This window comes from Helianthus annuus, chromosome 10 (genome assembly GCF_002127325.2).
Source record: "Helianthus annuus cultivar XRQ/B chromosome 10, HanXRQr2.0-SUNRISE, whole genome shotgun sequence".
Taxonomy (NCBI): domain Eukaryota; kingdom Viridiplantae; phylum Streptophyta; class Magnoliopsida; order Asterales; family Asteraceae; genus Helianthus; species Helianthus annuus.
Genome location: NC_035442.2, coordinates 143,380,593 through 143,407,578, shown reverse-complemented (window position 1 = coordinate 143,407,578; position 26,986 = coordinate 143,380,593). Strand labels below are relative to the sequence as shown.

General features: G+C 41.2%; 1 protein-coding gene across 4 annotated transcripts; it reads left to right on the top strand.

The window, feature by feature from the left end:
- Positions 1-4,929: 4,929 nt before the first annotated feature.
- On the top strand, positions 4,930-26,763 carry LOC110882771. Of its 4 annotated transcripts, XR_002560210.2 has the most exons (4): positions 4,930-5,119; positions 5,637-5,704; positions 26,028-26,095; positions 26,669-26,763. XR_002560210.2 is itself a non-coding variant. In XM_022130709.2 (3 exons), the coding sequence occupies exons 1-2, from the start codon at positions 7,410-7,412 to the stop codon at positions 26,090-26,092; spliced, it is 696 nt and encodes a 231-aa protein (XP_021986401.2). In that variant the 5' UTR covers positions 7,379-7,409; the 3' UTR covers positions 26,093-26,095; positions 26,669-26,763. The 4 variants fall into 4 exon arrangements, 1 of the variants encoding a protein (XP_021986401.2); XR_002560211.2 differs by lacking the exons at positions 26,028-26,095; positions 26,669-26,763 and adding an exon at positions 6,278-6,372 and having other exon boundaries at positions 4,934-5,119; XM_022130709.2 differs by lacking the exons at positions 4,930-5,119; positions 5,637-5,704 and adding an exon at positions 7,379-8,040.
- The last annotated feature ends 223 nt before the right edge of the window (positions 26,764-26,986 follow it).

Sequence of the window (26,986 nt, the reverse complement as noted above, 5' to 3'; positions counted from 1 at the left end):
GATAGGCAAGTGGAGTTCAGGATTGACATTATTCCAGGGGCAGCACCGGTTGCTAGAGCACCCTACAGATTAGCGCCAACAGAGATGAAGGAATTGAGAACACAACTGGATGAGTTGCTAGCCAAAGGTTTTATTAGGCCTAGTTCGTCTCCTTGGGGAGCACCAATCTTATTTGTTAAGAAGAAGGATGGATCGATGCGTCTGTGCATCGATTACCGCGAGCTGAACAAGGTTACCATCAAGAATAGGTATCCATTACCCAGGATCGACGATCTGTTCGACCAACTCCAAGGGGCAAGCTACTTCTAAGATCGATCTGAGGTCAGGTTATCACCGATTGAAGGTTAGAGATGAAGATGTGCACAAGACCGCATTTAGGACTGGTTATGGTCACTACGAGTTCCTAGTGATGCCTTTCGGGCTCACTAATGCACCGGCGGCATTCATGGATCTCATGAACCGTGTCTGCAAGCCATACTTGGACAAATTTGTCATCATCTTCATAGACGACATTCTCATCTATTCGAAGAACCAAACTAATCATGAAAAGCACCTACGATGTATTCTTTCACTACTTCAACAGGAGAAGCTTTACGCCAAATTGTCTAAGTGTGAATTCTGGCTTCGAGAAGTCCAATTTCTTGGACATATGGTTAGTAAGCGTGGTATTCAAGTGGATCCCGCCAAGGTGGAAGCTGTCATGAATTGGCAAGAACCGAAGACGCCTACAGAAATTCGCAGTTTCTTAGGATTAGCAGGTTATTACAGACGCTTTATTGAGAACTTTTCAAGGATTGCTGCACCCCTAACTTCTTTGACTAGAAAGAATGTTAAGTTTAACTGGGGTCCCAAGCAGCAACAGTCCTTCGATATCCTTAAACAGAAACTAAGCAATGCACCTGTGTTGACATTGCCGGACGGAATGGAAGAGTTTGTAGTATACTGTGATGCATCACACACCAGGATGGGATGTGTGCTTATGCAGAAAGGCAAGGTTATTGCCTATGCTTCACGTCAGTTGAAAGTGCATGAAAAGAATTACACCACCCATGACTTGGAGTTGGCTGCCGTTGTATTTGCACTAAAGCTATGGAGGCACTATTTTTATGGCATTAAATTCGTGATCTATTCTGATCACAAGAGCCTCCAGCACCTGTTCAATCAAAAGGATTTGAACATGAGGCAGCGGCGATGGATGGAGACTTTGAATGATTATGATTGTGAGATAAGATACCAACCTGGCAAGGCGAATGTAGTCGCCGATGCCTTAAGTCGGAAGGAAAGAGTAAAGCCAATTAGAATCAATGCCAAGAGCATTGAGATAAAGAATAGTTTGAACGAAAGGTTGTTAGCTGCACAGAAAGAAGCCGTGCCAGAAGCTAACTATCCTAATGAAAAGCTAGGGGTAACTGAAGAACAGTTATCCTATGGCAAGGACAGAATTTTAAGGTTAAATGGACGAATATGGGTTCCAGTTTATGGGGGACTACGAGATGTTATCCTCCAGGAGGCCCACAGCTCCAAATACTCCGTTCATCCTGTAGCTGACAAGATGTACCAGGATTTGAAAGCAAACTTTTGGTGGATAGGCTTGAAGAAATCTATAGCCACCTATGTAGCAAAATGTTTGACTTGTGCGCAAGTCAAGGCTGAACATCAAAAACCGTCAGGTTTGCTGCAACAACTTGAACTTCCCGAGTGGAAGTGGGAAATGGTGACGATGGATTTTATCACCAAGTTGCCAAAGACAAGGAAAGGAAAGGATACGATATGGGTGATAGCTGATAGGTTGACTAAGTCAGCACATTTCTTACCCATTAAGGAGACTTATAGCTCCGACATGTTAGCCCAATTGTACGTAGATAAGATTGTATCTCTACATGGAGTGCCTGTGTCTATTATCTCCGACAGAGATACCAGATACACGTCACATATTTGGAAAAGTTTCCAACAATCTTTGGGTTCGCGCTTAAACTTCAGTACGGCTTACCATCCTCAGACGGACGGACAGAGTGAGCGTACAATCCAGACTTTGGAAGACATGCTTCGTGCATGTGTGATTGACTTAGGTGGTAGTTGGGACAACCACCTACCATTAGTCGAGTTCTCATATAACAATAGCTACCATACGAGCATTAAAGCTGCTCCTTTTGAAGCCTTGTATGGTAGAAAGTGTAGAACGCCCGTTTGTTGGGCGGAAGTAGGAGATGTCCAGATGACAGGACCTGAAATAATATTTGAAACGACGGACAAGATTGTCCAGATTCGCGACCGTTTGAAAGCTGCCCGAGATAGGCAGAAAAGCTACGCAGATTTTAAGCGTAAACCTTTTAACTTCGAAGTAGGTGACAAGGTATTGCTTAAAGTATCACCCTGAAAGGGAGTAATGTGATTTGGTAAGAAAGGCAAGTTAAGCCCGAGATACATTGGACCCTTCGAGATAATCGAACGTGTCGGATCAGTTGCCTATAAGTTAAACTTACCTGAAGAGCTCAGTAGTATTCATAATGTTTTCCACATCTGCAATCTGAAGAAGTGTTTCGCTGATGAATCACTAGTTATACCGCATACAGATGTGCACATCGATGAGAGCTTGAAGTTTGTTGAAAAACATGTGTCGATCGAGGATCGACAGGTTAAGAAACTTCGAAGGAAGTATATACCGACTGTAAAGGTTAAATGGGATGCCCGTAGAGGTCCCGAGTACACGTGGGAGGTAGAGTCCACGATGAAAGAAAAGTACCCTCATTTGTGTCAGTAAATCTCGAGGTCGAGATTTCTTAAGGGGGTGAGGATGTAACACCTCGAAATTTTGCGTCCTATAATGTAATGACACGTGTCATAAGTTTGCACGTGGTAATAAATACTTCAGATGGACTAAAGTTGACAAACATAGAAAGTATGTGAATTCAGGAGTTCAAAATGTCAACAAGGGATAAATATACTTTACAGTAACCCTACATGATGCTCATACCTTCAAACGAATGAATCATGGATCATACGGAACGAAATGTGGAAGAAAGTGAGAAATTACAAACTACAGGGGTTAAATGTGTCAACATGTTTAAGTTATACCTCTGAGTGACCCTTTAACAAACCCGAGGCTTTGTATCGGTAAAAATATGCTCACTAGAATGCACGATATAAATTTCATCAAGTTCCGTTATAAAATGAGAAAGTTATGATCGAATTCGTATACGAGGGGTTAAAAGCGTCAACAATGAAGTTTATGACTTTTCGGGTGACATTACAGTTAACCGAGGACTTAACAAGGTGGGTATATATCTTGAAGCCCTTATAAATCAAATTGGAGGGTTCAAAATGCAAGAAATAATATCAAAACAATGTTGTGAAAGGGCAAGGACCAAAGCTTAATAAATCAAAAGTTGAGATTTGATCAGAAGGGGCATCGCGCGACGCGACGGTCCCTGGGGGGGGGGGGGGCTACGCGTGGCGCGAGGGCCTATCTGATCCGAAAACTTTGCTTCATGTCTGCCTTTTTCATTCAAACTGACTTAGAACCATAAATGATGCAGCATGGGCGCCCCCTACATGCTTTAGAGCCCTTAGGGACACTTGTTGATGATCAATGACAGTTGTAGCCTTGGTTGTCAACAATCTAGTGATTTATAAGCACTATAAAAGGCCCTCATGTGCAACATTGTGATCACAACTTCAATCTGCATTTGTGAAGACTTCTGGAGCTCCAAAGCAGAACCAAGTCATCCCTAGTCATGCATAGGACTTTGGTAAGCACCCTTAACCTTTCTTAGTTAAGTTTTTGCTTAGTTTTAGCTTAAAAGTCAATCCGTCGTAATTAACGGTTGACTTAACGATTAATCACAAATGGTCCAGTGATTAGTCGAATCAAAGGTAGTTATATGTTGGTAATTATGTGGGCATTAAACCCTTAAAAGGTCACCCTCTGATTCCCACTCTAACTAGTCCAAATGTCGGGTCAAAGTTGCTTAGAAAAAGTCAACAGAATGCTAATTTTCGATTTAATGCATAATTAACAATGTAGATGGCATATAACCTGTTTTATCACTCATATAACTTGATAATAAGTATTATAACTGGTCTAAGCTTGTTTGATCCGACCATTTACTGTTTTGACCCGGTTCGGAACCGAAAGTCGCAAAACTTTGACTTTTGCCGTGACTTCAGTTCTGACCCGATTTGGTATGATTTAGATATGCCTTAGGACACTCTTAGGACCAGGTTACATGATGGTATAATCCTCTGTGGCTGGTTCGTTGTTTGTCCAAGTCGTTTACACATTTCCGTTATATGCTTAAAGTTGACCATAATGCCCTTTTTACCTTAAAACGAGAATTTTGGATATGTGAAAGGACAATAACCTTAGTTACTGATTTCTAAACATGTCCCTAAAATTTCATGTCAATCCAAGGTCTAGAATAAGAGTTATGCTAAATAGCGCAATTAAGAAAACTTTAGTAATTAAACGGCGCAATTAGCATAAAGCCTATCTAAACCCAGATTTCGACACCAAACCTTTTACACACTGATGTAAAATAATATTTTAGGATTTTTAAAGATTTTTAATTATTTTTAACCTGCTCATAACCTGCGGTTATGGCGTTGATTCGGTGAATACCGAATATACCCTTTTCAGACCTAAAATGAGTTCTACATGGTATTTTGACCCGAATCCAATTGCTACTGATTTCATATAATAAATAAAGTATTTTGAACTTTATAACCTGATCAGAAAACTCAGATTTCCTGTATAATGTAACACCCCAAAAATATAAAACTTTATGTTAAAGCTATAAATTATTAATAAACGGGAATTTACTAACTAGGAACCTTTAACCTAGTTAGTTGATAGACTAGAAATAACTCATAAAGGTTAAAACCCATTAAATAAAGTATGGAACAAAGTTGAGGGGCTGAAATTGTCAAAAACTAAAATCTAATTACCATTAGTAACCAAACACTCCAAATTTTGGAGTGTTGGTCGATCAGAGCAGAAGAAGGGGGCGACACCCCATTCCAAAACCCTAAACTCTCAAAAACCTCAAATTGAAAGCCCAAATCTGCTCTAAAACGAAATCTAAACATAGATTAGTGATCCTCATCACGAAAGGATTCTAAGGTATGTAAAAACTTGTGTTAATTTCTTGTTTGAATTTCTCATGATGTTATGAAATCTGGAAAATTGTTGATGCATGAGTGTTATTTGGTTAATTTAGAATCAACTTGGTGTTTAGAAGTTAAATTCAACCAATTACATGTGAAATCATGACTAAATTCAGAAAACTCCATGAACACCTTGAAGGTGGGTTGTGGGTTTTACAAGGTGATGATGATTTCTAGGGTTCTTAGAGGTTAATCTAGTAAAATTGACCTTAGAAGATAGTTTCAGGAAAGAGGTGATGTTTACATGATATGTGATAGCTTAATTGAAGTTAAGTTGGCTAATTAGCAACTTATAAACATGAAAACAAATGAAATAGAAATTCTGCCTCCATAATGTTCGATGAAATGCCTCAAAGAAGGTTTTAAAAGAAAACTGAATTGTAAAGTTTAAACGCATAAATACGAAGTATCACAAACGTGCGTTATGTGAGTAAAACATGGAGTTCTAAACATAAAGTGCTTGAACTCTTTAGGAAAAGAAGCCGGGGCATCTAGTGGACAAACCGGTGTGGACGCTCGTTTGAAGGGCTCGCTTTGAAAGGTATGTAACATGCCTCGTTACATTATGTAAATTTAGATCGTTGTAGTTGTTTATCAAGTTTCTAGTTAAATTGAATATTAGCATGAATGACGAATTTTAGCTCGTTGGTAGTTGCCATGAAGGAAGGAAATTCCGTAGGCAAGCCAAACGGGTCAAACAATCAAGTAAACATGATCTATATTCCGAACATGATAATTGATGTATGTAGTGGCTATAGTATGGTGTACTAGAAACATTAGACCTTTACTACATTGATAATGCAGGATGTTGAAATCCGAAAGTTGAAATTTTGGTTGAAATGCTCAAACCAAACAAGACCATGAATTCCCAGGTGCTACCGTAAATTACGGTGTCACCGTAATTTACGGTAGAGGGTTTTGATTTACGGAGGTTCTCTCCTGTGTTACGGTGCAACCAGAAATTTCCAGCACTCACCGTAATTTACGGTGGTACCGTAAATTACGGTGGAGCCTGGAACACTTTTATTTTCCTATTCTTTTAATGGGGAGTTTAGTCTTTAAACCTTATCATTCTTAAATATCAAGAGCTAACGATCTAATTGTTGATTCTTAGGTGATTAGAAGTCAAGGATGGCGATCAAGCGACAAGATGAATGAACCGAACACTCCATTTCGAAGCTTCCGCTATGTTAAACTTGTTAAACAGTGTTTCTTTTGTTGTAATCAAAGTCTTAAACAACAAAATATTATGTTCTACTTTTGTTCTTAGTAGGCTAACTAGTAAAGTTTTGAAACTTATGTAAATTTTAATGGCTTTTGGTATAAAATAGATATTAAATCCTAGTATAAAAATAAGGGTGTAATAAGTTGGTATCAGAGCCTCGGTTGTCAATAAGTGTTCGGTTCAAGCTTGATCGACCATCCGGTAAGAACTAATTTCAGTTAATAAACTTTATGTTATGTAAAGAATGAGAAATGAACTCACATGCATGAAATGAGCAAGTAAGCTCAATTAACAGCAAGAACAATCAAGTCAAGTCGTGAACTTGATTGAATTAACAGCAAGAACAATCAAGTCAAGTTGTGAACTTGATTGAATCAACAGCAACAACGATCAAATCAAGTTGTGAACTTGATTGAATCAACAGCAAGAATGACTAAATCAAGTTATGAACTTGATAGAATCAAACAAGAACAGCATGTGTTATAAATGGAATGTTTTAACAACTTGTGTAAACATTTCAGAAACGAAGATGGCTGATAAAGGTAACGATGATGCGGTGCCAAGAGTCACCGAACAAGTCAGGGAGGCGATTGCCGAAGAGGTTGGAAAGGCAATCGAAAACAGTCTGGCAGGCTTCATTGATAGAATTCAAAACACAGTTCTATCAATGGTAGAAGATAGAATCAAGAAATTAGAAGACGACTCAAAACTTGAAAAGGAAAAACATGGAGGGAGAAAACCTTGCTCATACAAGGAATTCATGGCTTGCAAACCACCGGTATACAATGGGGAGGTTGACCCAATAGTGTGCCAAAGATGGCTAAGTGATATCGAAGGGGTATTCGAGAGAACCCATTGTGATGTAAATGACTATGTGGCCTATGGTACGGGTCAACTAAGAAATCAAGCAAAAGATTGGTGGGATAACAAGAAGAGAGAGATCGGTGCTGAGTCTGTTAAGATCATGACTTGGGATGAATTCAAGACGCCATTTCTGAAGCATCATAGCCCCAAAGCGGTTATGAATAAAATCAAGCAAGAATTCATGCAGCTCAGGCACAAAAACGAGACCATAGACAAGATCACGGCAACGTTTATGGATAAAATGAAGTTTTGTGATGATCTTGTAACAAACGAAGAACAAAGGATATATTATTATCATAACATGTTGAGTGCCGAGTATAGAGAGTTTATCACCCCTTCCAAATACGAGACCCTTACCGAGATTATAAATGCTGCTCGGGAAAGGGAAATAGAGCTGAAAAAGAGTATCGAAAGGGGTGAACGGAGGGCACCTGATGTAAATCCCAGCCCTACCAAAAAGGCACGAACAAGTGAGAGCTCAAAGAAGTCTGATACGAAAGGCGGGTCACCGGGTTGCAAAATTTGCGGGAAGGGCCATAAAGGCGAATGTCATTACAAGGATAAGCCTTGTCCTATATGCAAGAAAACGGGACATATAGCCTTATCATGCCCGGAGAAGGTAACGGTTTGTTACAATTGTTACCGAACGGGTCATAAGAAAGCAGAGTGCCCGGAGTTGGTTGAAAATAAGGGTGGGCAGGAACAGAAAGGTGAAGCCCCCAAAGCAAAGGCGAGGTCTTTTCAACTAACAGCCGCTGAAGCAAAGATTGAACCTGACGTGGTCTCAGGTATATTTACTGTAAACTCGATTCCTGCACGTGTGTTATTTGATACGGGTGCGAATAAATCCTTTGTTTCATATGGATTTATTCGACATCCTTCATTTATTCTAACTAAATTACCTGTGCCCTTAGAAGTAGAGATAGGTAATAATAAAAGTTTTATTGTTTGCGATGTATGTGAAAATTGCAAACTGAGCATTGACGATGAAGAATATTTGATAAATCTAATCCCGATGTCAATGGGAGAATTTCAAGTCGTCGTTGGGATGGATTGGCTATCTCGACACCACGCAAAAGTCGTGTGTTTCCGTAAAGAGATAAAACTGACATCTCCGAGCGGGAAACACGTCACCATCTATGGTGAAAAAGGAGGCAATCCCATTGTATGCTCAATGTTGAAAGCTCACAAGCTAATGAAGCAAGGATGCAAAGCATTTATGATATACGCAAATGAACCCGAAAAAGAATCACGAAAGATTGGAGATGTACCGGTAGTACGAGATTATGAAGATGTTTTTCCGGAAGATTTGCCGGGAATACCGCCCGAACGGGAAGTAGAGTTCGGGATCGAATTGATTCCGGGCGCGAAACCCGTAGCAAAAGCCCCGTATCGACTTGCGCCGTCAGAATTGCAAGAATTGATGTCCCAAATCCAAGACCTGCTTGACAAGGGATTCATAAGGCCGAGTGTGTCTCCTTGGGGCGCACCGGTATTGTTCGTGAGAAAGAAAGACGGGAGTATGCGCATGTGTATCGATTACCGGGAGTTAAACAAACTCACGGTAAAGAATCGATACCCGCTCCCGAGAATAGACGATTTATTCGACCAACTACAAGGTGCGAATTGGTTTTCCAAAATTGACCTTAGATCGGGGTATCACCAATTAAGGGTCAAAGAAGAAGATGTGCCGAAGACGGCTTTCCGCACGAGATACGGACATTACGAATTCCTTGTGATGTCATTCGGACTAACAAACGCGCCCGCGGCTTTCATGGACCTCATGAACCGGGTTTGCAAACCGATGCTGGATAAGTCGGTCATCGTGTTTATCGATGACATATTGGTATATTCGAAAAGTGAAGCTGAACACGCACATCACCTACAAGAAGTGTTAGAGGCCCTTAGACGAGAGAAGCTATACGCAAAATTCTCTAAATGTGCCTTTTGTTTACGAGAGGTACAATTTCTTGGCCACATTATAAGTGCTGACGGAGTACTGGTGGATCCGTCAAAGATTGAGGCGGTGTCAAAATGGAATTCCCCAAAGAACCCTTCTGAAATTAGAAGCTTTTTGGGACTTGCGGGATACTATAGGAGATTTATTCAAGACTTCTCCAAGATCGCGTCGCCACTAACCAAGCTGACCCGAAAGACAGAAAGATTCATCTGGGGTGTTGAACAAGAGAAAGCGTTTCAAACGTTAAAAGAAAAGTTAACTCAAGCTCCGGTACTAACACTACCGGACGGGGTTGAAGACATGGAGGTTTATTCGGATGCTTCACTATCGGGACTCGGATGTGTATTGATGCAACGGGGCAAGGTTATAGCCTATGCCTCGAGGCAATTAAAGGTACACGAACAGAAATATCCTACGCACGACCTCGAGTTGGCGGCGGTAGTGTTTGCATTAAAAATATGGAGGCACTACTTGTACGGAGTAAAGTGCACCATATTCACAGACCACAAGAGTTTGAAATACTTCTTCGATCAGAAGGAGTTGAATATGCGACAAAGGAGGTGGCTAGAAACGGTGAAGGATTACGATTGTGAAATACGATATCACCCGGGAAAGGCTAATGTAGTGGCCGATGCGCTGAGCCGTAAATCGGATTATACCCCAATACGGGTACGATCAATGCAACTGGTTGTGACTTCGAGCTTGCTTGAACAAATTCGAGAAGCACAAGATGAAGCTGTAAAGACAGAAAACTGGAAAAAGGAAAGAATTATCGGCCAAGTTAAGGACCTAGAGGTGGGCAGTCACGGCCTGAAGACTCGCTTTAATAGAATCTGGGTCCCTAACACATGTGGGGTTAAAAAGCTTCTACTCGATGAAGCTCATAAATCCCGTTATTCCATTCACCCGGGAGCGACCAAGATGTATCACGACTTGAAGCAAAACTATTGGTGGCCCGGAATGAAGCGGGATACGGTGAAGTACGTGGAGAAGTGTTTGACGTGCCTACAAGTCAAGGCTGAACACCAAAAACCATATGGTAAACTTCAACCGTTAGAAATTCCGGTTTGGAAATGGGAGCAAATTACGATGGACCTATTGACTAAACTGCCTAAAACAAGTCGTGGTTTTGATGCTATTTGGGTAGTAGTGGATAGGTTAACCAAAAGCGCTCACTTTATTCCCATTCGTGAGACTTATACTTCGGAGAAAATGTCGGAGGTTTACACCAACGAGATCATAGCAAGACATGGAGTACCGATATCCATTGTGTCAGACAGAGATTGTGACAACCCTCACTAAACCAGGTATCCGTACGACTTAATTAACTATTAATTATTGCTTAATTACTGTGCTTGACTGAGATTACTGATGAACTGCTACTTAACTGTTGATACTTGTACATATCTGCATCATACTTTGATTTCCGTCACTACATTATTTACTTACTGAACTTTAGTGACAAACATGATTCACAAAAGCACAGTAGCACTTGAACGGATAACCTATTTGACATGCTGATATAGCCAGCATCAGGCAGACACTGCCTCTAAAGGCCTGAATGAGCCAGAATTGTTTTACTACACCCATAGTGTGTGTAGGGATACAAGGGTTGTATAATTGCGTCTCTAGGAATAAGATACAGAGATTGGATGTGCCTAAAACGTACTCTAAGCACAAAACACAGCACTTTTATCAACACACTAGCTTCTAGCTAATAAATAAGTGCCAAAACATGGGGAAATATTCCTGACACTTTGCAGAATAAATTGTGTCGCTAAAAATATTAATTACGACGCTTAAAGGATTACTTAAGCACTTTAACGGATTACCATCCGACCGAACAACCGGACTATACCCGGAACATAAAAATATTGCCAGAAATATTATTGGTATTTTTCTGGGCCAGTTAAGGTCCCTGATTACCCTAACACCCACCTTATAACGCAATAAACAACTAACGAGGTTAGACCCTAAAGTAACCAACTTAACTTAACTGAACCGTAACTGAACGATTGAAAACGAACCGGGTGGCCCCACCACCCTAACTTTTCGGCCAACTAGAGAGTACATGAGGGTACAATTTTTATTATATTTAATTAGATTACGCGAAGAACGAGGCACTTTTCTCTATAAATACCCTCCACTCTCTCTCTCACACATAACACACACACACAAGAAAATCTCTCTCTCTCCCTTGCTCCTCCCTCACGGCCGAACATAGCACCCCCCATCCATCCATTTTTCGGTTCAAGTCTTGCCATTCCAAGCTTGTACAAGTGTCGGTGATCGCATACCACGAAGCTCGGAACAAACGGAAGTTGAAGGACCTCTACCGTTAGCTTTTATCCACGCAGTTTTCGACTAGAATCTTCCCTAGCCCCGAGCTAGAGGTATAATGTTTAAAACTCGTTTTTAGTCATGTCTAAAGTGGTTAAAAGAATTTTTGTCGGTTGAATGTCGGTAACCCGCTTAATGAAACTTTAAAGTCTACTAAAATGCGTATATCGTTGGATAAAAGCTCATAACGCGTGTAAATGTCGTAGTATTTGAATATGTTGATTAATATGGCCCGATCTATGATGTGGTGGCTCTCATCATCGTTTAACCCGACTTTGTTAAGATCCCAAATCTTGACATACACTTGTTTCTAGCAGTACAAGGGTTAAAAGGTGAAACTCCACCACACGGGAAACATGAACTTGTGTAAAAGTGTTCTAACATGAAAAATAGTATTTAAAACGAGCCGATCTACGTATGTACAAGTGGTATATTCGTAGGACCGGGTATTGAGAAAATCATGTTTTATAAAAGTTGGTTAACATGTTAACAAATATGATTTTCAAAGTCTACAAGTGTAGAAACACTTATAAAATGAAAGATCCGGCAAAATAACCATTTTTACAAAAATTGTCGGGAAGTTGTAAGAAGTGATTTGTTCCAAAAACGGGGTTTTTGCAAGACTAAGTTATTTTATGTATAGATCCACTAAATATAAAGTGATCTACAAAACGACTTTCGGAAAAATTACAAGTTCGTGTGATAATGCGATTTCACATTTTAATCTACAAATTTGAAGTGTTGAAACTTGTTGATTGTATTGGAAATTGATTGGTTGATTTAAAGGAAGTATTGAAATGATTTTGTAAAAGAAAATGATACGCTTGAAAGCGTGGCCACCTCCAGTTACAGGGGAAACTCTGGCGAAATTTTCCTAAAATCTAACACTTAGAATTATATACAAGTGTTAGACTACTTTGACATGTTTTCAAATATATTTCGCCACAACTTTATTTATAAATAATCGGAGGTGGGATTTTCACAAAGCTAAACGTGATAAATATTTATTCGATAAATATATTATTCACCACACTGTTTATGATTATTTTGTGAAAATATATAAATATTATTTTTAGAGTAAAAATAATATTTACAAACGTTGATGAACCCAAAATAATACAAACGCTTACACGACGAATATATAAGTTACAACGGTAATTATCATTACCACTTAATCGCCAAAACGTAACGTACGCTTTATTCGGAAATATTCAATAAGTGCATGTGTTGTCAAAATATTAATTTGGGAAAGTATTATATGGAAAAGGAAATATATTGTTTTTGAGAAAAATAAATATATTTTGGAAGTAGGAATAAAATATATTAAGTGGGACTTAATAAAATGATATAATTACACATGTATTAATTCCCCCATCCTTGGGAAGGAGAATACGTTATCAAGTAGACACACGGAGCGGTTGTCTAACCGTTTCCCAAAAATATAAACTAAGAAGCTAAAGCACGGCCATCCGTCTAATAGAATTAGCACATGTAGGTCGTTGCGCAGCTTTCGGACATTTGGATTACCTGATATTGTGACGCACTCACTGTGAGTTCATGTCCCCCTTTTCTCTTAACTGTTTTCAGTTTTCTAAACTGCGGGGGTGAAATACATGTTACTATGATTACGAATATTTCTTACATGGTATGGTCAGCTACGGAAGGAACTGTTAGGTTATGTGATTTGGGTAGGCGAAACCTTATGAACATTAGTCCTCGTAGTACGATCGAGGGATAGAAGTGATAGGCCTATTTGAGCATAACAAACCCCACCCATGCGCCCTAAGGTTGGACCATGCGGTGACCTCGTCTTAACACCACCCATGCGCCCGCAGGTTGGACCATGTGGTGACCTTATCGTAACACCACCCATGCGCCCGCAGGTTGGACCATGTGGTGACCTTGTCGTAATACCACCCATGCGCCCGCAGGTTGGACCATGTGGTGACTTTGTCCTATCCCCACCCATGCGCCCGCAGGTTGGACCATGTGGTACACATTAACTGATAGGCTTCCTCATTTGCTTTCATACCAGAGTTTACAAAAATATTCACACTTACAATGATTGTAAAGGTTTATTCGCGCGCACATACTAAACGCATGAACTCGCTCAACATTATTGTTGATTTTTCAACTTACATGTATTTCAGGGAATTAAAAGATCTGGCACGGTATGGCACGTTTTCCCGCTGCACTAGTTTCCGAGGTCATCCGGGGTTTAGGGAATGTGACTCTTTCCTGGACAAGTCACAGTCCTTAAACTGTGTTTATGTTTGTTTGGTTGTTGAACAAGATTATGGTTGTAGGGTGTATTCCCGTTAAAACAATGGTATTGTATTTGGTTTTCAAAACTTAATGGATGATCCTGCATGTTTTTAATTCATATAGCTTTGTTATGATTAAGCTACGGTATTAAGAAGTCACACCAAATTAACCACGCTTCCGCAAAGCCAGGGTGTGACAGCTTGGTATCAGAGCTCTGATCATAGCGAACTAGGATTCTTTCTCGAGTCTAGACTATGATCACTAGGGCTCTCACGAAAACATTTTTACTGCATACCACTTAAGTCCAGATCCAAAACCTTTTTATAAACACATGTTGAGCACATTTTATTTATTTATTATTAGGCTCAGTCTTGGAGACTGAGGCTCGGTCTTGGAGGCCGAGGCTCGATCTTAGAGATCGAGGTAGATGGCTAGTGAGACTAGGAAGAGTAGGCTCAGTCATGAAGGCTGAGGCTCGGTCATGGAGGCCGAGGCTCGATCTAGGAGGTCGAGGTGGATGATAGAACAGTCTTAGAGACTGGGAGGAATTTGGCTAGTGGGACTAGGAATATCAGTCTGGGAGGCTGGGAGGCTAGTGGGACTAGGAGAATTATTTGATTGCTTATTGCTGGCTAACATGTTTATATGTGGATGTGATTAATTGTTATACGTATATGTGTTTATGTTACAAATGTCATGCTTTCATCATACACAAGAAAGATGGACGCTACGAATCCCATGGCCATAGCATCAGACGACATAGTACATCGAAGCACGAGGTGCACATTTCCGATACTACCGGCACAGATAATGACGACTTTCAGCCCTTTTGCGCTGCCTGAAGTCGTAGCAGAGCCTACTGATGGCCATCTTGTTGGGAATTTGCCACTCGCGGTGATCCCTACTCCTGTGCCCCTTGCCGCTTATTCTGTTGTTGATATGCCCCCCGACGTGGCCTCTGATGACGATAACGAGCTACTAGTGGAGGACCCATTCGAGGGCGAGGCCCTATTGCTGCTGGTATCAACCTACTGCTTGCGGACGCTCCTGCAGGGGAGACTTATGCCCATTTCCCTGTCCCGGACTCATTTGAGTTCCTGACATCCGCATTTTCGCATATACAGGGAGTGCAGCACCATTCACACGACGCCGACCCTGATACGGCATCATCAGCTGCACCGTTTCCCGCACACAGCTTTGAGTTTGATCACAGTTTTGAGGGTGATCCTGTTCTTCTATCTGGTTCTGATCCAGACCATGACCTTAAGTTCATACGCTTAGGCCAGTCCTTGGAGGATCCTGTAACCCCCGGTGATGGTTGATCCAGCTGATTTTGAGATGGGGTTTGTTGATCCGGAGCCAGCCGTGGCCCCTGAGCCAGGCATCGCTCCTAACACCGCATTAGAGCATGACCCTGTTCATGCCAATGCACCTGCTGTTGCTTCTTGATTGATCATCTGCTTGGACGAGAGAAAATTTGGGGTAACTATGCAAGACAATTTATTATTACGGGGGCCCACGTAATAACGACTTGTAGTGCACAGAAATCCTGGTGGACTCTGCGGGTCAAGCTAATGAAAACTAATGTGGCAGGAAATAACTCGAACACGAATGACCAAGGCGATGAAGCCTTGAGTTCATCCTATTTCAAGCAACAAGCCAAATTGGCAAGCCTATGTGAAGGCTCAGTAATTTATTTCCCCACCCATACATTGAGTATATTTATGTGTAAAATTGGGTGAGTACATGATGGCTTACGGTGCTATGTATCTTATAAGACAATTGGAAAGTTGTCTAACCCACTTCATACCACTTCGGCAAAAGAGGATGCCACCCAGGCGTGACACAAACACCAGTACGTTGCAAAGGATGGAAGCCGAGCTGCAAAAACGCATCTCCCAGGCAATTGCACGACATAAAGCCCTTCGCTTTTAGCACAGCAATGGCACTAGTGGAAGTAACCTTCCAATTAGCTGCACCTATGAGCAACTCCTGAACTGCAGGCCTTGAACTACGATGGAACAGGAGGCGCCATTGCTTTTGATCGTTGGTCTGAAAAGATTGACTCCATTCTGAGAAAGACAAACTATTCGCCCCAAATGGAGTGATACCTTTACCTCAAGGTCATTACTAGACGGCACACTCTCATGGTGGGACCATCATATTCAGACCCTTGGTACAAATGCTGCCTATGCACGAGCTGGGACGAGCTCAAGGAAATGATTGAGAAGAAATGTTGTTCTAGGACTGGAATCCAGAAGCTTAAGGTGAAGTTCTGGAATTTGAATGGACGAACCAGAGATTTCTAAACATGTCCAGCGATCGCACGACTTGCCTAGGGTCGTCACCTACTAAGTCATTGAGGTTGTATGATACAGTTGGATACCTGTAAACCTTACATTCTGGTCTCAAGTTGTGGCAATGCAATCAAAGTGATCTATTGTTTATGTTCTATAACATGAGATGTTATTGATTTATTGATAACATGAGATGTTATGTGTTGATATTGCTGTATACCTACGCACATTTTACTTACTATGACCTGACCCGTACAATCATCATAGGAAGATGCCTCCAAGACAGGATGTACGCATACCCACCAATAAGGCGGAACTCCAGGGAATCATTGCTGCAGTCATCGCACAATACGAGGCCCATCACTCCGAGCGCAACGGAGGTACCTCAGGAAATAACCCACCCAACGGCTGCACCTACAAGCAGTTCTTAGGCTGCCAGCCTCTACATTTCGACGGCACTGGGGGTGCCGTAGCCTTCGTCCGCTGGATTGAGAAGACGGACACTGTTTTGCGTGCAAGCAAATGCGCCCCAAGAGACCAGGTCACGTACATTACCGGGCTGTTCCGAGATGAGGCTCTGTCATGGTGGAAGCTTCAGGTTCAGACAATGGGCGAGGCTGCTGCGTATGCTCTATCGTGGGACGAGCTGAAAGAGCTAATGCATAAAAAGTACTGTTCAAGAACAGAAAGCCAGAAGGTAGAAACTGAGTTCTGGAATTTGAAGATGGATGGTCCAAAAATAGCTGAGTATGTGGAGAAGTTCCAACTTCTATCGCGTATCGTTCCCTACATGGTAGATCCAGAGTTTAAAAGGATTGAGCGTTTCATTTGGGGATTGGCACCCCAAATCATGAGCATGGTAACGGCATCAAAGCCTGCAACAATCTCTGAGGCCATCAACCTAAGTGTAGCCCTGACAGAAGAAGCAATCAGGATGAACAAATTTTCAGCCTCTGAGGAGAGAAAGGAGACTCATGTAGAGTCATCTGGGGACAACAAGAGGAAGTTGGCGAATTTCAAACAGGGTACCCAGTCGAGTAGCGACGACAAAGCCAAAAAGAGAAAAGAGTACACGGGTATCCTACCAAAGTGCGACAACTGTCGACGTCCCCATAACGGGCGGTGTAGATATGGAAAGTGTGGTAACTGTGGTAAGGTGGGACATGTCAAGGAAACATGTCGGCAAGGAACTGAACATGGAAATAAAGGTCAAGATGGTAACGGAAATCGCGGAGGAAATAACAACGACGACAACTATCAAGGCAGGGATGGTAACGATCAAGGCTGTGGCCAAGCATGTTTTAATTGCGGTGATGTGGGGCATTTCAGGAAGTATTGCCCTAAGAACACTCAGGCACGTGGATGAAAGCTCAACAGCAGGGATAGAATCCAAGCGTGGATATCGGTACGTCTCATAATAGTCAAAGTTACGCTCTATTCTACAGTATTGTCAAATTTTAGCTTCAGAAAATATAGTTGTTTTAGTAGTAATTAACCTAGATACCCAGTTCTCGATAGAACAAGTCTATCGGAAGCTTCGACGTGATAATTGGGATGGACTGGTTGTCAAGCAACCCGGCGGAAAGTGTCACCCGCACCCCGACGACGAACGGAGAAATGATTGTGATTCATGGAGCAGGATACGCTCCTACGGATTATCAGGCAGAGAAGACAGGAAAATTTTCGCGCAAAGGATGTGTTGCATTCTTGGCTCATGTCGTGGAAAGAGAAGCCGAAGAACCAAAACCCGAAGACATCCCTGTGGTTGGAGAATACCCCGAAGTCTTCCTCGAAGATTTGCCGGAATCGTCCCCTCCACAATAAATTCCAAGCACTGCACCCATAGTCAATGCATCGTAGCAACTTACGTTTTCGGAGATGCAAGGAATGGCAGAGAAGTTTTAGCAATGGGTAGAGAAGTAAGATAACAGACCAAAATTTTCTTTTTGGGTAACCCCATTACCACTCGTCAAAAAGAGGGATGATGGTTTTCAGATAAACATCATCTACCGGGAGCTGAACAAGTCGGCGATCAAGAATAGATACCCTCTGCCAAGAATTGATGATCTGTTTGATCAACTGCAAGGTTCAAGCTTTTACTCAAAGATCGACTTGCGATCTAGATGCCATCAGTTAAGGATACAAGAGGAAAGTATCCCGAAGACAGCCTTCAGAACTCGTTATGGACACTACGAGTTTCTCGTTATGCCGCTTGGTCTGACAAACGCACCTGCAGTGTTCATGGATTTAATGAACCGAGTTTGTAAGCCGTACTTGGATAAGTTCGTGATTGTATTCATCGACGACATTTTGATTTATTCGAAGACGAAGGCCGAGCACGAGCAACACCTTAGAGCTATTCTGGAGTTGTTGAAAAAGGAACAGCTGTATGCCAAGTTCTCTAAGTGTGAGTTTTGGTTGCGAGTCGTGCAATTCCTTGGGCACGTGGTAAATGAAAGTGGGATTCATGTGGATCCAACCAAGATCGAGGCGATCAAGGATTGGGAAACGCCAAGGACGCCGACCGAGATTCGGCAATTCTTGGGTTTGGCTGGCTATTACCGAAGATTCATCGAGAACTTTTCAAAGATCGCTCAACCATTGACGCTCCGCACTCAGAAGGACAAGAAGTTTGATTGGGGAATCAAACAGGAAGAAGCGTTTCAGGTATTGAAAGATAAGCTTTGCAACGCGCCAATCTTAGCCCTACCAGAGGGTACAGATGAATTTGTGGTATACTGCGACGCATCGCGTCAAGGATTGGGTTGTATGTTGATGCAACGCCAAAAGGTTATTGCCTACGCGTCACGCCAACTGAAGGTACATGAAAAGAACTATACCACACACGATTTGGAACCCGGCGCAGTGGTTTTTGCTTTAAAGATCTGGAGACACTACCTTTATGGTACGGAGTGCACAATCTTCACAGATCACAAGAGCCTCCAGCACATATTCAACCAGAAGGAGTTGAATATGAGGCAAAGACGATGGGTAGAGCTGTTGAATGATTACGACTGTGAGATAAAGTATCATCCAGAGAAGGCGAATGTGGTCGCCGATGCCCTAAGTCGAGAAGAGAGAATCAAGCCCATAAGGGTTAGGGCTTTGGAGATGGTTATACAAACCGATCTTCCTTTACGCATTCGTGCCGCGCAGGAGGAAGCTCTCAAGAAAGGAAACCTTGAGAAGGAATATCTCCGGGGGATGGAGAAGCAATTGGTGCCAAACGAGGAAGGAACGTTGTGTTTTGAGAAAAGGATTTGGGTTCCTCTGTTTGGTGGTTTAAGGAAGGTTATTTTCGATGAAGCTCACAATTCGCGGTACTCTATCCAATCCTGGAGCGGATAAGATGTACCAGGACCTTAAGGATTATTATTGGTGGCCTAGGATGAAAGGCGATGTTGCTGTTTATGTGAGCAAATGTTTAACATGCGCCAAGGTTAAGGCGGAATACCAGAAGCCTTCGGGACTTCTGCAACAACCAGAGGTTCCCAAGTGGAAGTGGGAACAAATCTCCATGGATTTTATTACAAAGTTGCCAAGAACGCCTAGAGGCCATGACACTATCTGGGTGGTAGTGGACCGATTAACGAAGTCAGCACACTTCTTACCTATCCGAGAAAAGCATAATACGAGCAATTGGCCGAAATATACGTGCGAGAGATGGTTACACGCTATGGAGTACCTCTCTCGATTATCTCCGATAGAGATGGGAGATTCGTATCAAGGATATGGCAATCCTTCCAAGAAGCCTTTGGCTCAAGGATGAATATGAGCCCCGCTTTTCACCCGCAGACCGACGGTCAAAGCAAGCGGACGATTCAGACGTTAGAGGACATGCTGGGAGCATGTGTTATGGATTTGGGCGGTAGCTGGGATAAGCATTTGCCTCTGGTTGAGTTTTCAAACAACAACAGCTACCACACCAGTATTGGTGCCGCGCCTTTCGAAGCTTATATGGGCGCAAATGCAGATCACCGCTCTGTTGGTCTGACGCCGGTGATAGACAGTTGGTTGGTCCTGATGTAATCTAGGAAACCACAGAGAAGATTGCACAGATCCGAGATCGCATCAGTGCGGCTCGTGACCGTCAGAAAGCCTACGCGGATCGAAGCAGGAAACCTCTGGAGTTTGAGGTAGGAGATATAGTTCTGTTGAAGGTATCACCCTGGAAGGGTGTGGCACGCTTTGGGAAGCGTGGGAAGTTGAATCCGCGGTATAATGGTCCTTTCAGAGTTTTGGAAAGAATTGGGACCGTAGCATGCAAGCTGGACTTACCTGCTGAACTCTATTTGGTTCACGAAACATTTCATGTATCCAATCTGAAGAAAAGTCTAACTCAAGATACCATTGTCATTCCTACTGACGAAATTCATGTTGACGACACGCTCCACTTCGTTGAAGAACCTGTTGAGGTCACGGATTGTAAAGAGAATAAGACCTGCCGGAGCAGTGTCAAACTCGTCAAGGTTCGTTGGAATGCCAGACATGGTCCTGAATTCACCTGGGGGCGTGAGGACCGAATGAAAGAGAAATACCCCCACTTATTTCGTAAGAACCCTGCTTCTACAAGCAGAACTTAAATTTCGGGACGAAATTTCTTTAACGGGGGGAGAATGTGACAACCCTCACTAAACCAGGTATCCGTACGACTTAATTAACTATTAATTATTGCTTAATTACTGTGCTTGACTGAGATTACTGATGAACTGCTACTTGACTGTTGATACTTGTACATATCTGCATCATACTTTGATTTCCGTCACTACATTATTTACTTACTGAACTTTAGTGACAAACATGATGCACAAAAGCACAGTAGCACTTGAACGGATAACCTATTTGACATGCTGATATAGCCAGCATCAGGCAGACACTGCCTCTAAAGGCCTGAATGAGCCAGAATTGTTTTACTACACCCATAGTGTGTGTAGGGATACAAGGGTTGTATAATTGCGTCTCTAGGAATAAGATACAGAGATTGGATGTGCCTAAAACGTACTCTAAGCACAAAACACAGCACTTTTATCAACACACTAGCTTCTAGCTAATTAATAAGTGCCAAAACATGGGGAAATATTCCTGACACTTTGCAGAATAAATTGTGTCGCTAAAAATATTAATTACGACGCTTAAAGGATTACTTAAGCACTTTAACGGATTACCATCCGACCGAACAACCGGACTATACCCGGAACATAAAAATATTGCCAGAAATATTATTGGTATTTTTCTGGGCCAGTTAGGGTCCCTGATTACCCTAACACCCACCTTATAACGCAATAAACAACTAACGAGGTTAGACCCTAAAGTAACCAACTTAACTTAACTGAACCGTAACTGAACGATTGAAAACGAACCGGGTGGCCCCACCACCCTAACTTTTCGGCCAACTAGAGAGTACATGAGGGTACAATTTTTATTATATTTAATTAGATTACGCGAAGAACGAGGCACTTTTCTCTATAAATACCCTCCACTCTCTCTCTCACACATAACACACACACACAAGAAAATCTCTCTCTCTCCCTTGCTCCTCCCTCACGGCCGAACATAGCACCCCCCATCCATCCATTTTTCGGTTCAAGTCTTGCCATTCCAAGCTTGTACAAGTGTCGGTGATCGCATACCACGAAGCTCGGAACAAACGGAAGTTGAAGGACCTCTACCGTTAGCTTTTATCCACGCAGTTTTCGACTAGAATCTTCCCTAGCCCCGAGCTAGAGGTATAATGTTTAAAACTCGTTTTTAGTCATGTCTAAAGTGGTTAAAAGAATTTTTGTCGGTTGAATGTCGGTAACCCGCTTAATGAAACTTTAAAGTCTACTAAAATGCGTATATCGTTGGATAAAAGCTCATAACGCGTGTAAATGTCGTAGTATTTGAATATGTTGATTAATATGGCCCGATCTATGATGTGGTGGCTCTCATCATCGTTTAACCCGACTTTGTTAAGATCCCAAATCTTGACATACACTTGTTTCTAGCAGTACAAGGGTTAAAAGGTGAAACTCCACCACACGGGAAACATGAACTTGTGTAAAAGTGTTCTAACATGAAAAATAGTATTTAAAACGAGCCGATCTACGTATGTACAAGTGGTATATTCGTAGGACCGGGTATTGAGAAAATCATGTTTTATAAAAGTTGGTTAACATGTTAACAAATATGATTTTCAAAGTCTACAAGTGTAGAAACACTTATAAAATGAAAGATCCGGCAAAATAACCATTTTTACAAAAATTGTCGGGAAGTTGTAAGAAGTGATTTGTTCCAAAAACGGGGTTTTTGCAAGACTAAGTTATTTTATGTATAGATCCACTAAATATAAAGTGATCTACAAAACGACTTTCGGAAAAATTACAAGTTCGTGTGATAATGCGATTTCACATTTTAATCTACAAATTTGAAGTGTTGAAACTTGTTGATTGTATTGGAAATTGATTGGTTGATTTAAAGGAAGTATTGAAATGATTTTGTAAAAGAAAATGATACGCTTGAAAGCGTGGCCACCTCCAGTTACAGGGGAAACTCTGGCGAAATTTTCCTAAAATCTAACACTTAGAATTATATACAAGTGTTAGACTACTTTGACATGTTTTCAAATATATTTCGCCACAACTTTATTTATAAATAATCGGAGGTGGGATTTTCACAAAGCTAAACGTGATAAATATTTATTCGATAAATATATTATTCACCACACTGTTTATGATTATTTTGTGAAAATATATAAATATTATTTTTAGAGTAAAAATAATATTTACAAACGTTGATGAACCCAAAATAATACAAACGCTTACACGACGAATATATAAGTTACAACGGTAATTATCATTACCACTTAATCGCCAAAACGTAACGTACGCTTTATTCGGAAATATTCAATAAGTGCATGTGTTGTCAAAATATTAATTTGGGAAAGTATTATATGGAAAAGGAAATATATTGTTTTTGAGAAAAATAAATATATTTTGGAAGTAGGAATAAAATATATTAAGTGGGACTTAATAAAATGATATAATTACACATGTATTAATTCCCCCATCCTTGGGAAGGAGAATACGTTATCAAGTAGACACACGGAGCGGTTGTCTAACCGTTTCCCAAAAATATAAACTAAGAAGCTAAAGCACGGCCATCCGTCTAATAGAATTAGCACATGTAGGTCGTTGCGCAGCTTTCGGACATTTGGATTACCTGATATTGTGACGCACTCACTGTGAGTTCATGTCCCCCTTTTCTCTTAACTGTTTTCAGTTTTCTAAACTGCGGGGGTGAAATACATGTTACTATGATTACGAATATTTCTTACATGGTATGGTCAGCTACGGAAGGAACTGTTAGGTTATGTGATTTGGGTAGGCGAAACCTTATGAACATTAGTCCTCGTAGTACGATCGAGGGATAGAAGTGATAGGCCTATTTGAGCATAACAAACCCCACCCATGCGCCCTAAGGTTGGACCATGCGGTGACCTCGTCTTAACACCACCCATGCGCCCGCAGGTTGGACCATGTGGTGACCTTATCGTAACACCACCCATGCGCCCGCAGGTTGGACCATGTGGTGACCTTGTCGTAATACCACCCATGCGCCCGCAGGTTGGACCATGTGGTGACTTTGTCCTATCCCCACCCATGCGCCCGCAGGTTGGACCATGTGGTACACATTAACTGATAGGCTTCCTCATTTGCTTTCATACCAGAGTTTACAAAAATATTCACACTTACAATGATTGTAAAGGTTTATTCGCGCGCACATACTAAACGCATGAACTCGCTCAACATTATTGTTGATTTTTCAACTTACATGTATTTCAGGGAATTAAAGGATCTGGCACGGTATGGCACGTTTTCCCGCTGCACTAGTTTCCGAGGTCATCCGGGGTTTAGGGAATGTGACTCTTTCCTGGACAAGTCACAGTCCTTAAACTGTGTTTATGTTTGTTTGGTTGTTGAACAAGATTATGGTTGTAGGGTGTATTCCCGTTAAAACAATGGTATTGTATTTGGTTTTCAAAACTTAATGGATGATCCTGCATGTTTTTAATTCATATAGCTTTGTTATGATTAAGCTACGGTATTAAGAAGTCACACCAAATTAACCACGCTTCCGCAAAGCCAGGGTGTGACAGAGATACCCGGTTTACTTCAAAATTCTGGCGTGAATTCCAAGAACAGATGGGAACTAAATTGTTCCTTAGCACTGCTTACCATCCACAAACGGATGGGCAGAGCGAAAGAACGATACAGACATTGGGTGATATGCTACGGGCTTGCATTATCGACTTTGGGGGTAGTTGGGATGTTCATTTACCTTTGGTCGAATTCGCATATAACAATAGCTATCACGCGAGCATTAAAATGGCCCCGTATGAGCTATTATATGGCAGAAAGTGTCGGACCCCGGTTTGTTGGGGAGAAGTGGGTCCGCGGGGGCTAGCGCCAACCGATATAATCCGAGCTACAAACGCTAAAATTGATATAGTTCGGGCACACTTGAAAGCGGCTCAAGACCGGCAAAAGGCATACGCAGATAAAAGAAAAAGGCCAATTGAGTTTCAGGTTGGCGATATGGTCATGCTAAAGGTTTCCCCATGGAAGGGTATCATCAGATTCAGAAAAAGGGGGAAGTTAAGCCCGAGATTTATTGGGCCATTTAGAATCACTGAACGGGTCGGTAAAGTGGCTTATCGACTTGAATTACCTGAAGAGTTGAGTGGAATTCATAGCACATTCCACGTATCACATCTTCGAAAATGTTTGGCCGACGAAACTGCTCGTGTCCACTACGATGACATCGAGGTGGATAACAGCCTCAACTATGCGGTAAAACCAATTGCGATTTTAGATCGTAAGGAGAAAAGTTTGAGGAACAAGATAATAAGTCAAGTCAAAGTCAAATGGGAGCACAGAAAAGGGTCAGACACTACATGGAAGTCCGAGGAAGAAATGCGGCGACTCCACCCTACATTATTTGGTATGTAATTCGGTTTCGGGGACGAAACCCTTTTTAAGGGGGGTGGACTTGTAACACCCCAAAAATATAAAACTTTATGTTAAAGCTATAAATTATTAATAAACGGGAATTTACTAACTAGGAACCTTTAACCTAGTTAGTTGATAGACTAGAAATAACTCATAAAGGTTAAAACCCATTAAATAAAGTATGGAACAAAGTTGAGGGGCTGAAATTGTCAAAAACTAAAATCTAATTACCATTAGTAACCAAACACTCCAAATTTTGGAGTGTTGGTCGATCAGAGCAGAAGAAGGGGGCGACACCCCATTCCAAAACCCTAAACTCTCAAAAACCTCAAATTAAAAGCCCAAATCTGCTCTAAAACGAAATCTAAACATAGATTAGTGATCCTCATCACGAAAGGATTCTAAGGTATGTAAAAACTTGTGTTAATTTCTTGTTTGAATTTCTCATGATGTTATGAAATCTGGAAAATTGTTGATGCATGAGTGTTATTTGGTTAATTTAGAATCAACTTGGTGTTTAGAAGTTAAATTCAACCAATTACATGTGAAATCATGACTAAATTCAGAAAACTCCATGAACACCTTGAAGGTGGGTTGTGGGTTTTACAAGGTGATGATGATTTCTAGGGTTCTTAGAGGTTAATCTAGTAAAATTGACCTTAGAAGATAGTTTCAGGAAAGAGGTGATGTTTACATGATATGTGATAGCTTAATTGAAGTTAAGTTGGCTAATTAGCAACTTATAAACATGAAAACAAATGAAATAGAAATTCTGCCTCCATAATGTTCGATGAAATGCCTCAAAGAAGGTTTTAAAAGAAAACTGAATTGTAAAGTTTAAACGCATAAATACGAAGTATCACGAACGTGCGTTATGTGAGTAAAACATGGAGTTCTAAACATAAAGTGCTTGAACTCTTTAGGAAAAGAAGCCGGGGCATCTAGTGGACAAACCGGTGTGGACGCTCGTTTGAAGGGCTCGCTTTGAAAGGTATGTAACATGCCTCGTTACATTATGTAAATTTAGATCGTTGTAGTTGTTTATCAAGTTTCTAGTTAAATTGAATATTAGCATGAATGACGAATTTTAGCTCGTTGGTAGTTGCCATGAAGGAAGGAAATTCCGTAGGCAAGCCAAACGGGTCAAACAATCAAGTAAACATGATCTATATTCCGAACATGATAATTGATGTATGTAGTGGCTATAGTATGGTGTACTAGAAACATTAGACCTTTACTACATTGATAATGCAGGATGTTGAAATCCGAAAGTTGAAATTTTGGTTGAAATGCTCAAACCAAACAAAACCATGAATTCCCAGGTGCTACCGTAAATTACGGTGTCACCGTAATTTACGGTAGAGGGTTTTGATTTACGGAGGTTCTCTCCTGTGTTACGGTGCAACCAGAAATTTCCAGCACTCACCGTAATTTACGGTGGTACCGTAAATTACGGTGGAGCCTGGAACACTTTTATTTTCCTATTCTTTTAATGGGGAGTTTAGTCTTTAAACCTTATCATTCTTAAATATCAAGAGCTAACGATCTAATTGTTGATTCTTAGGTGATTAGAAGTCAAGGATGGCGATCAAGCGACAAGATGAATGAACCGAACACTCCATTTCGAAGCTTCCGCTATGTTAAACTTGTTAAACAGTGTTTCTTTTGTTGTAATCAAAGTCTTAAACAACAAAATATTATGTTCTACTTTTGTTCTTAGTAGGCTAACTAGTAAAGTTTTGAAACTTATGTAAATTTTAATGGCTTTTGGTATAAAATAGATATTAAATCCTAGTATAAAAATAAGGGTGTAATATATAACCCGGAAATCTCTTTTATAATCTTTAAAATGACCAAAATAACCCTACGGGGCGTATATTGG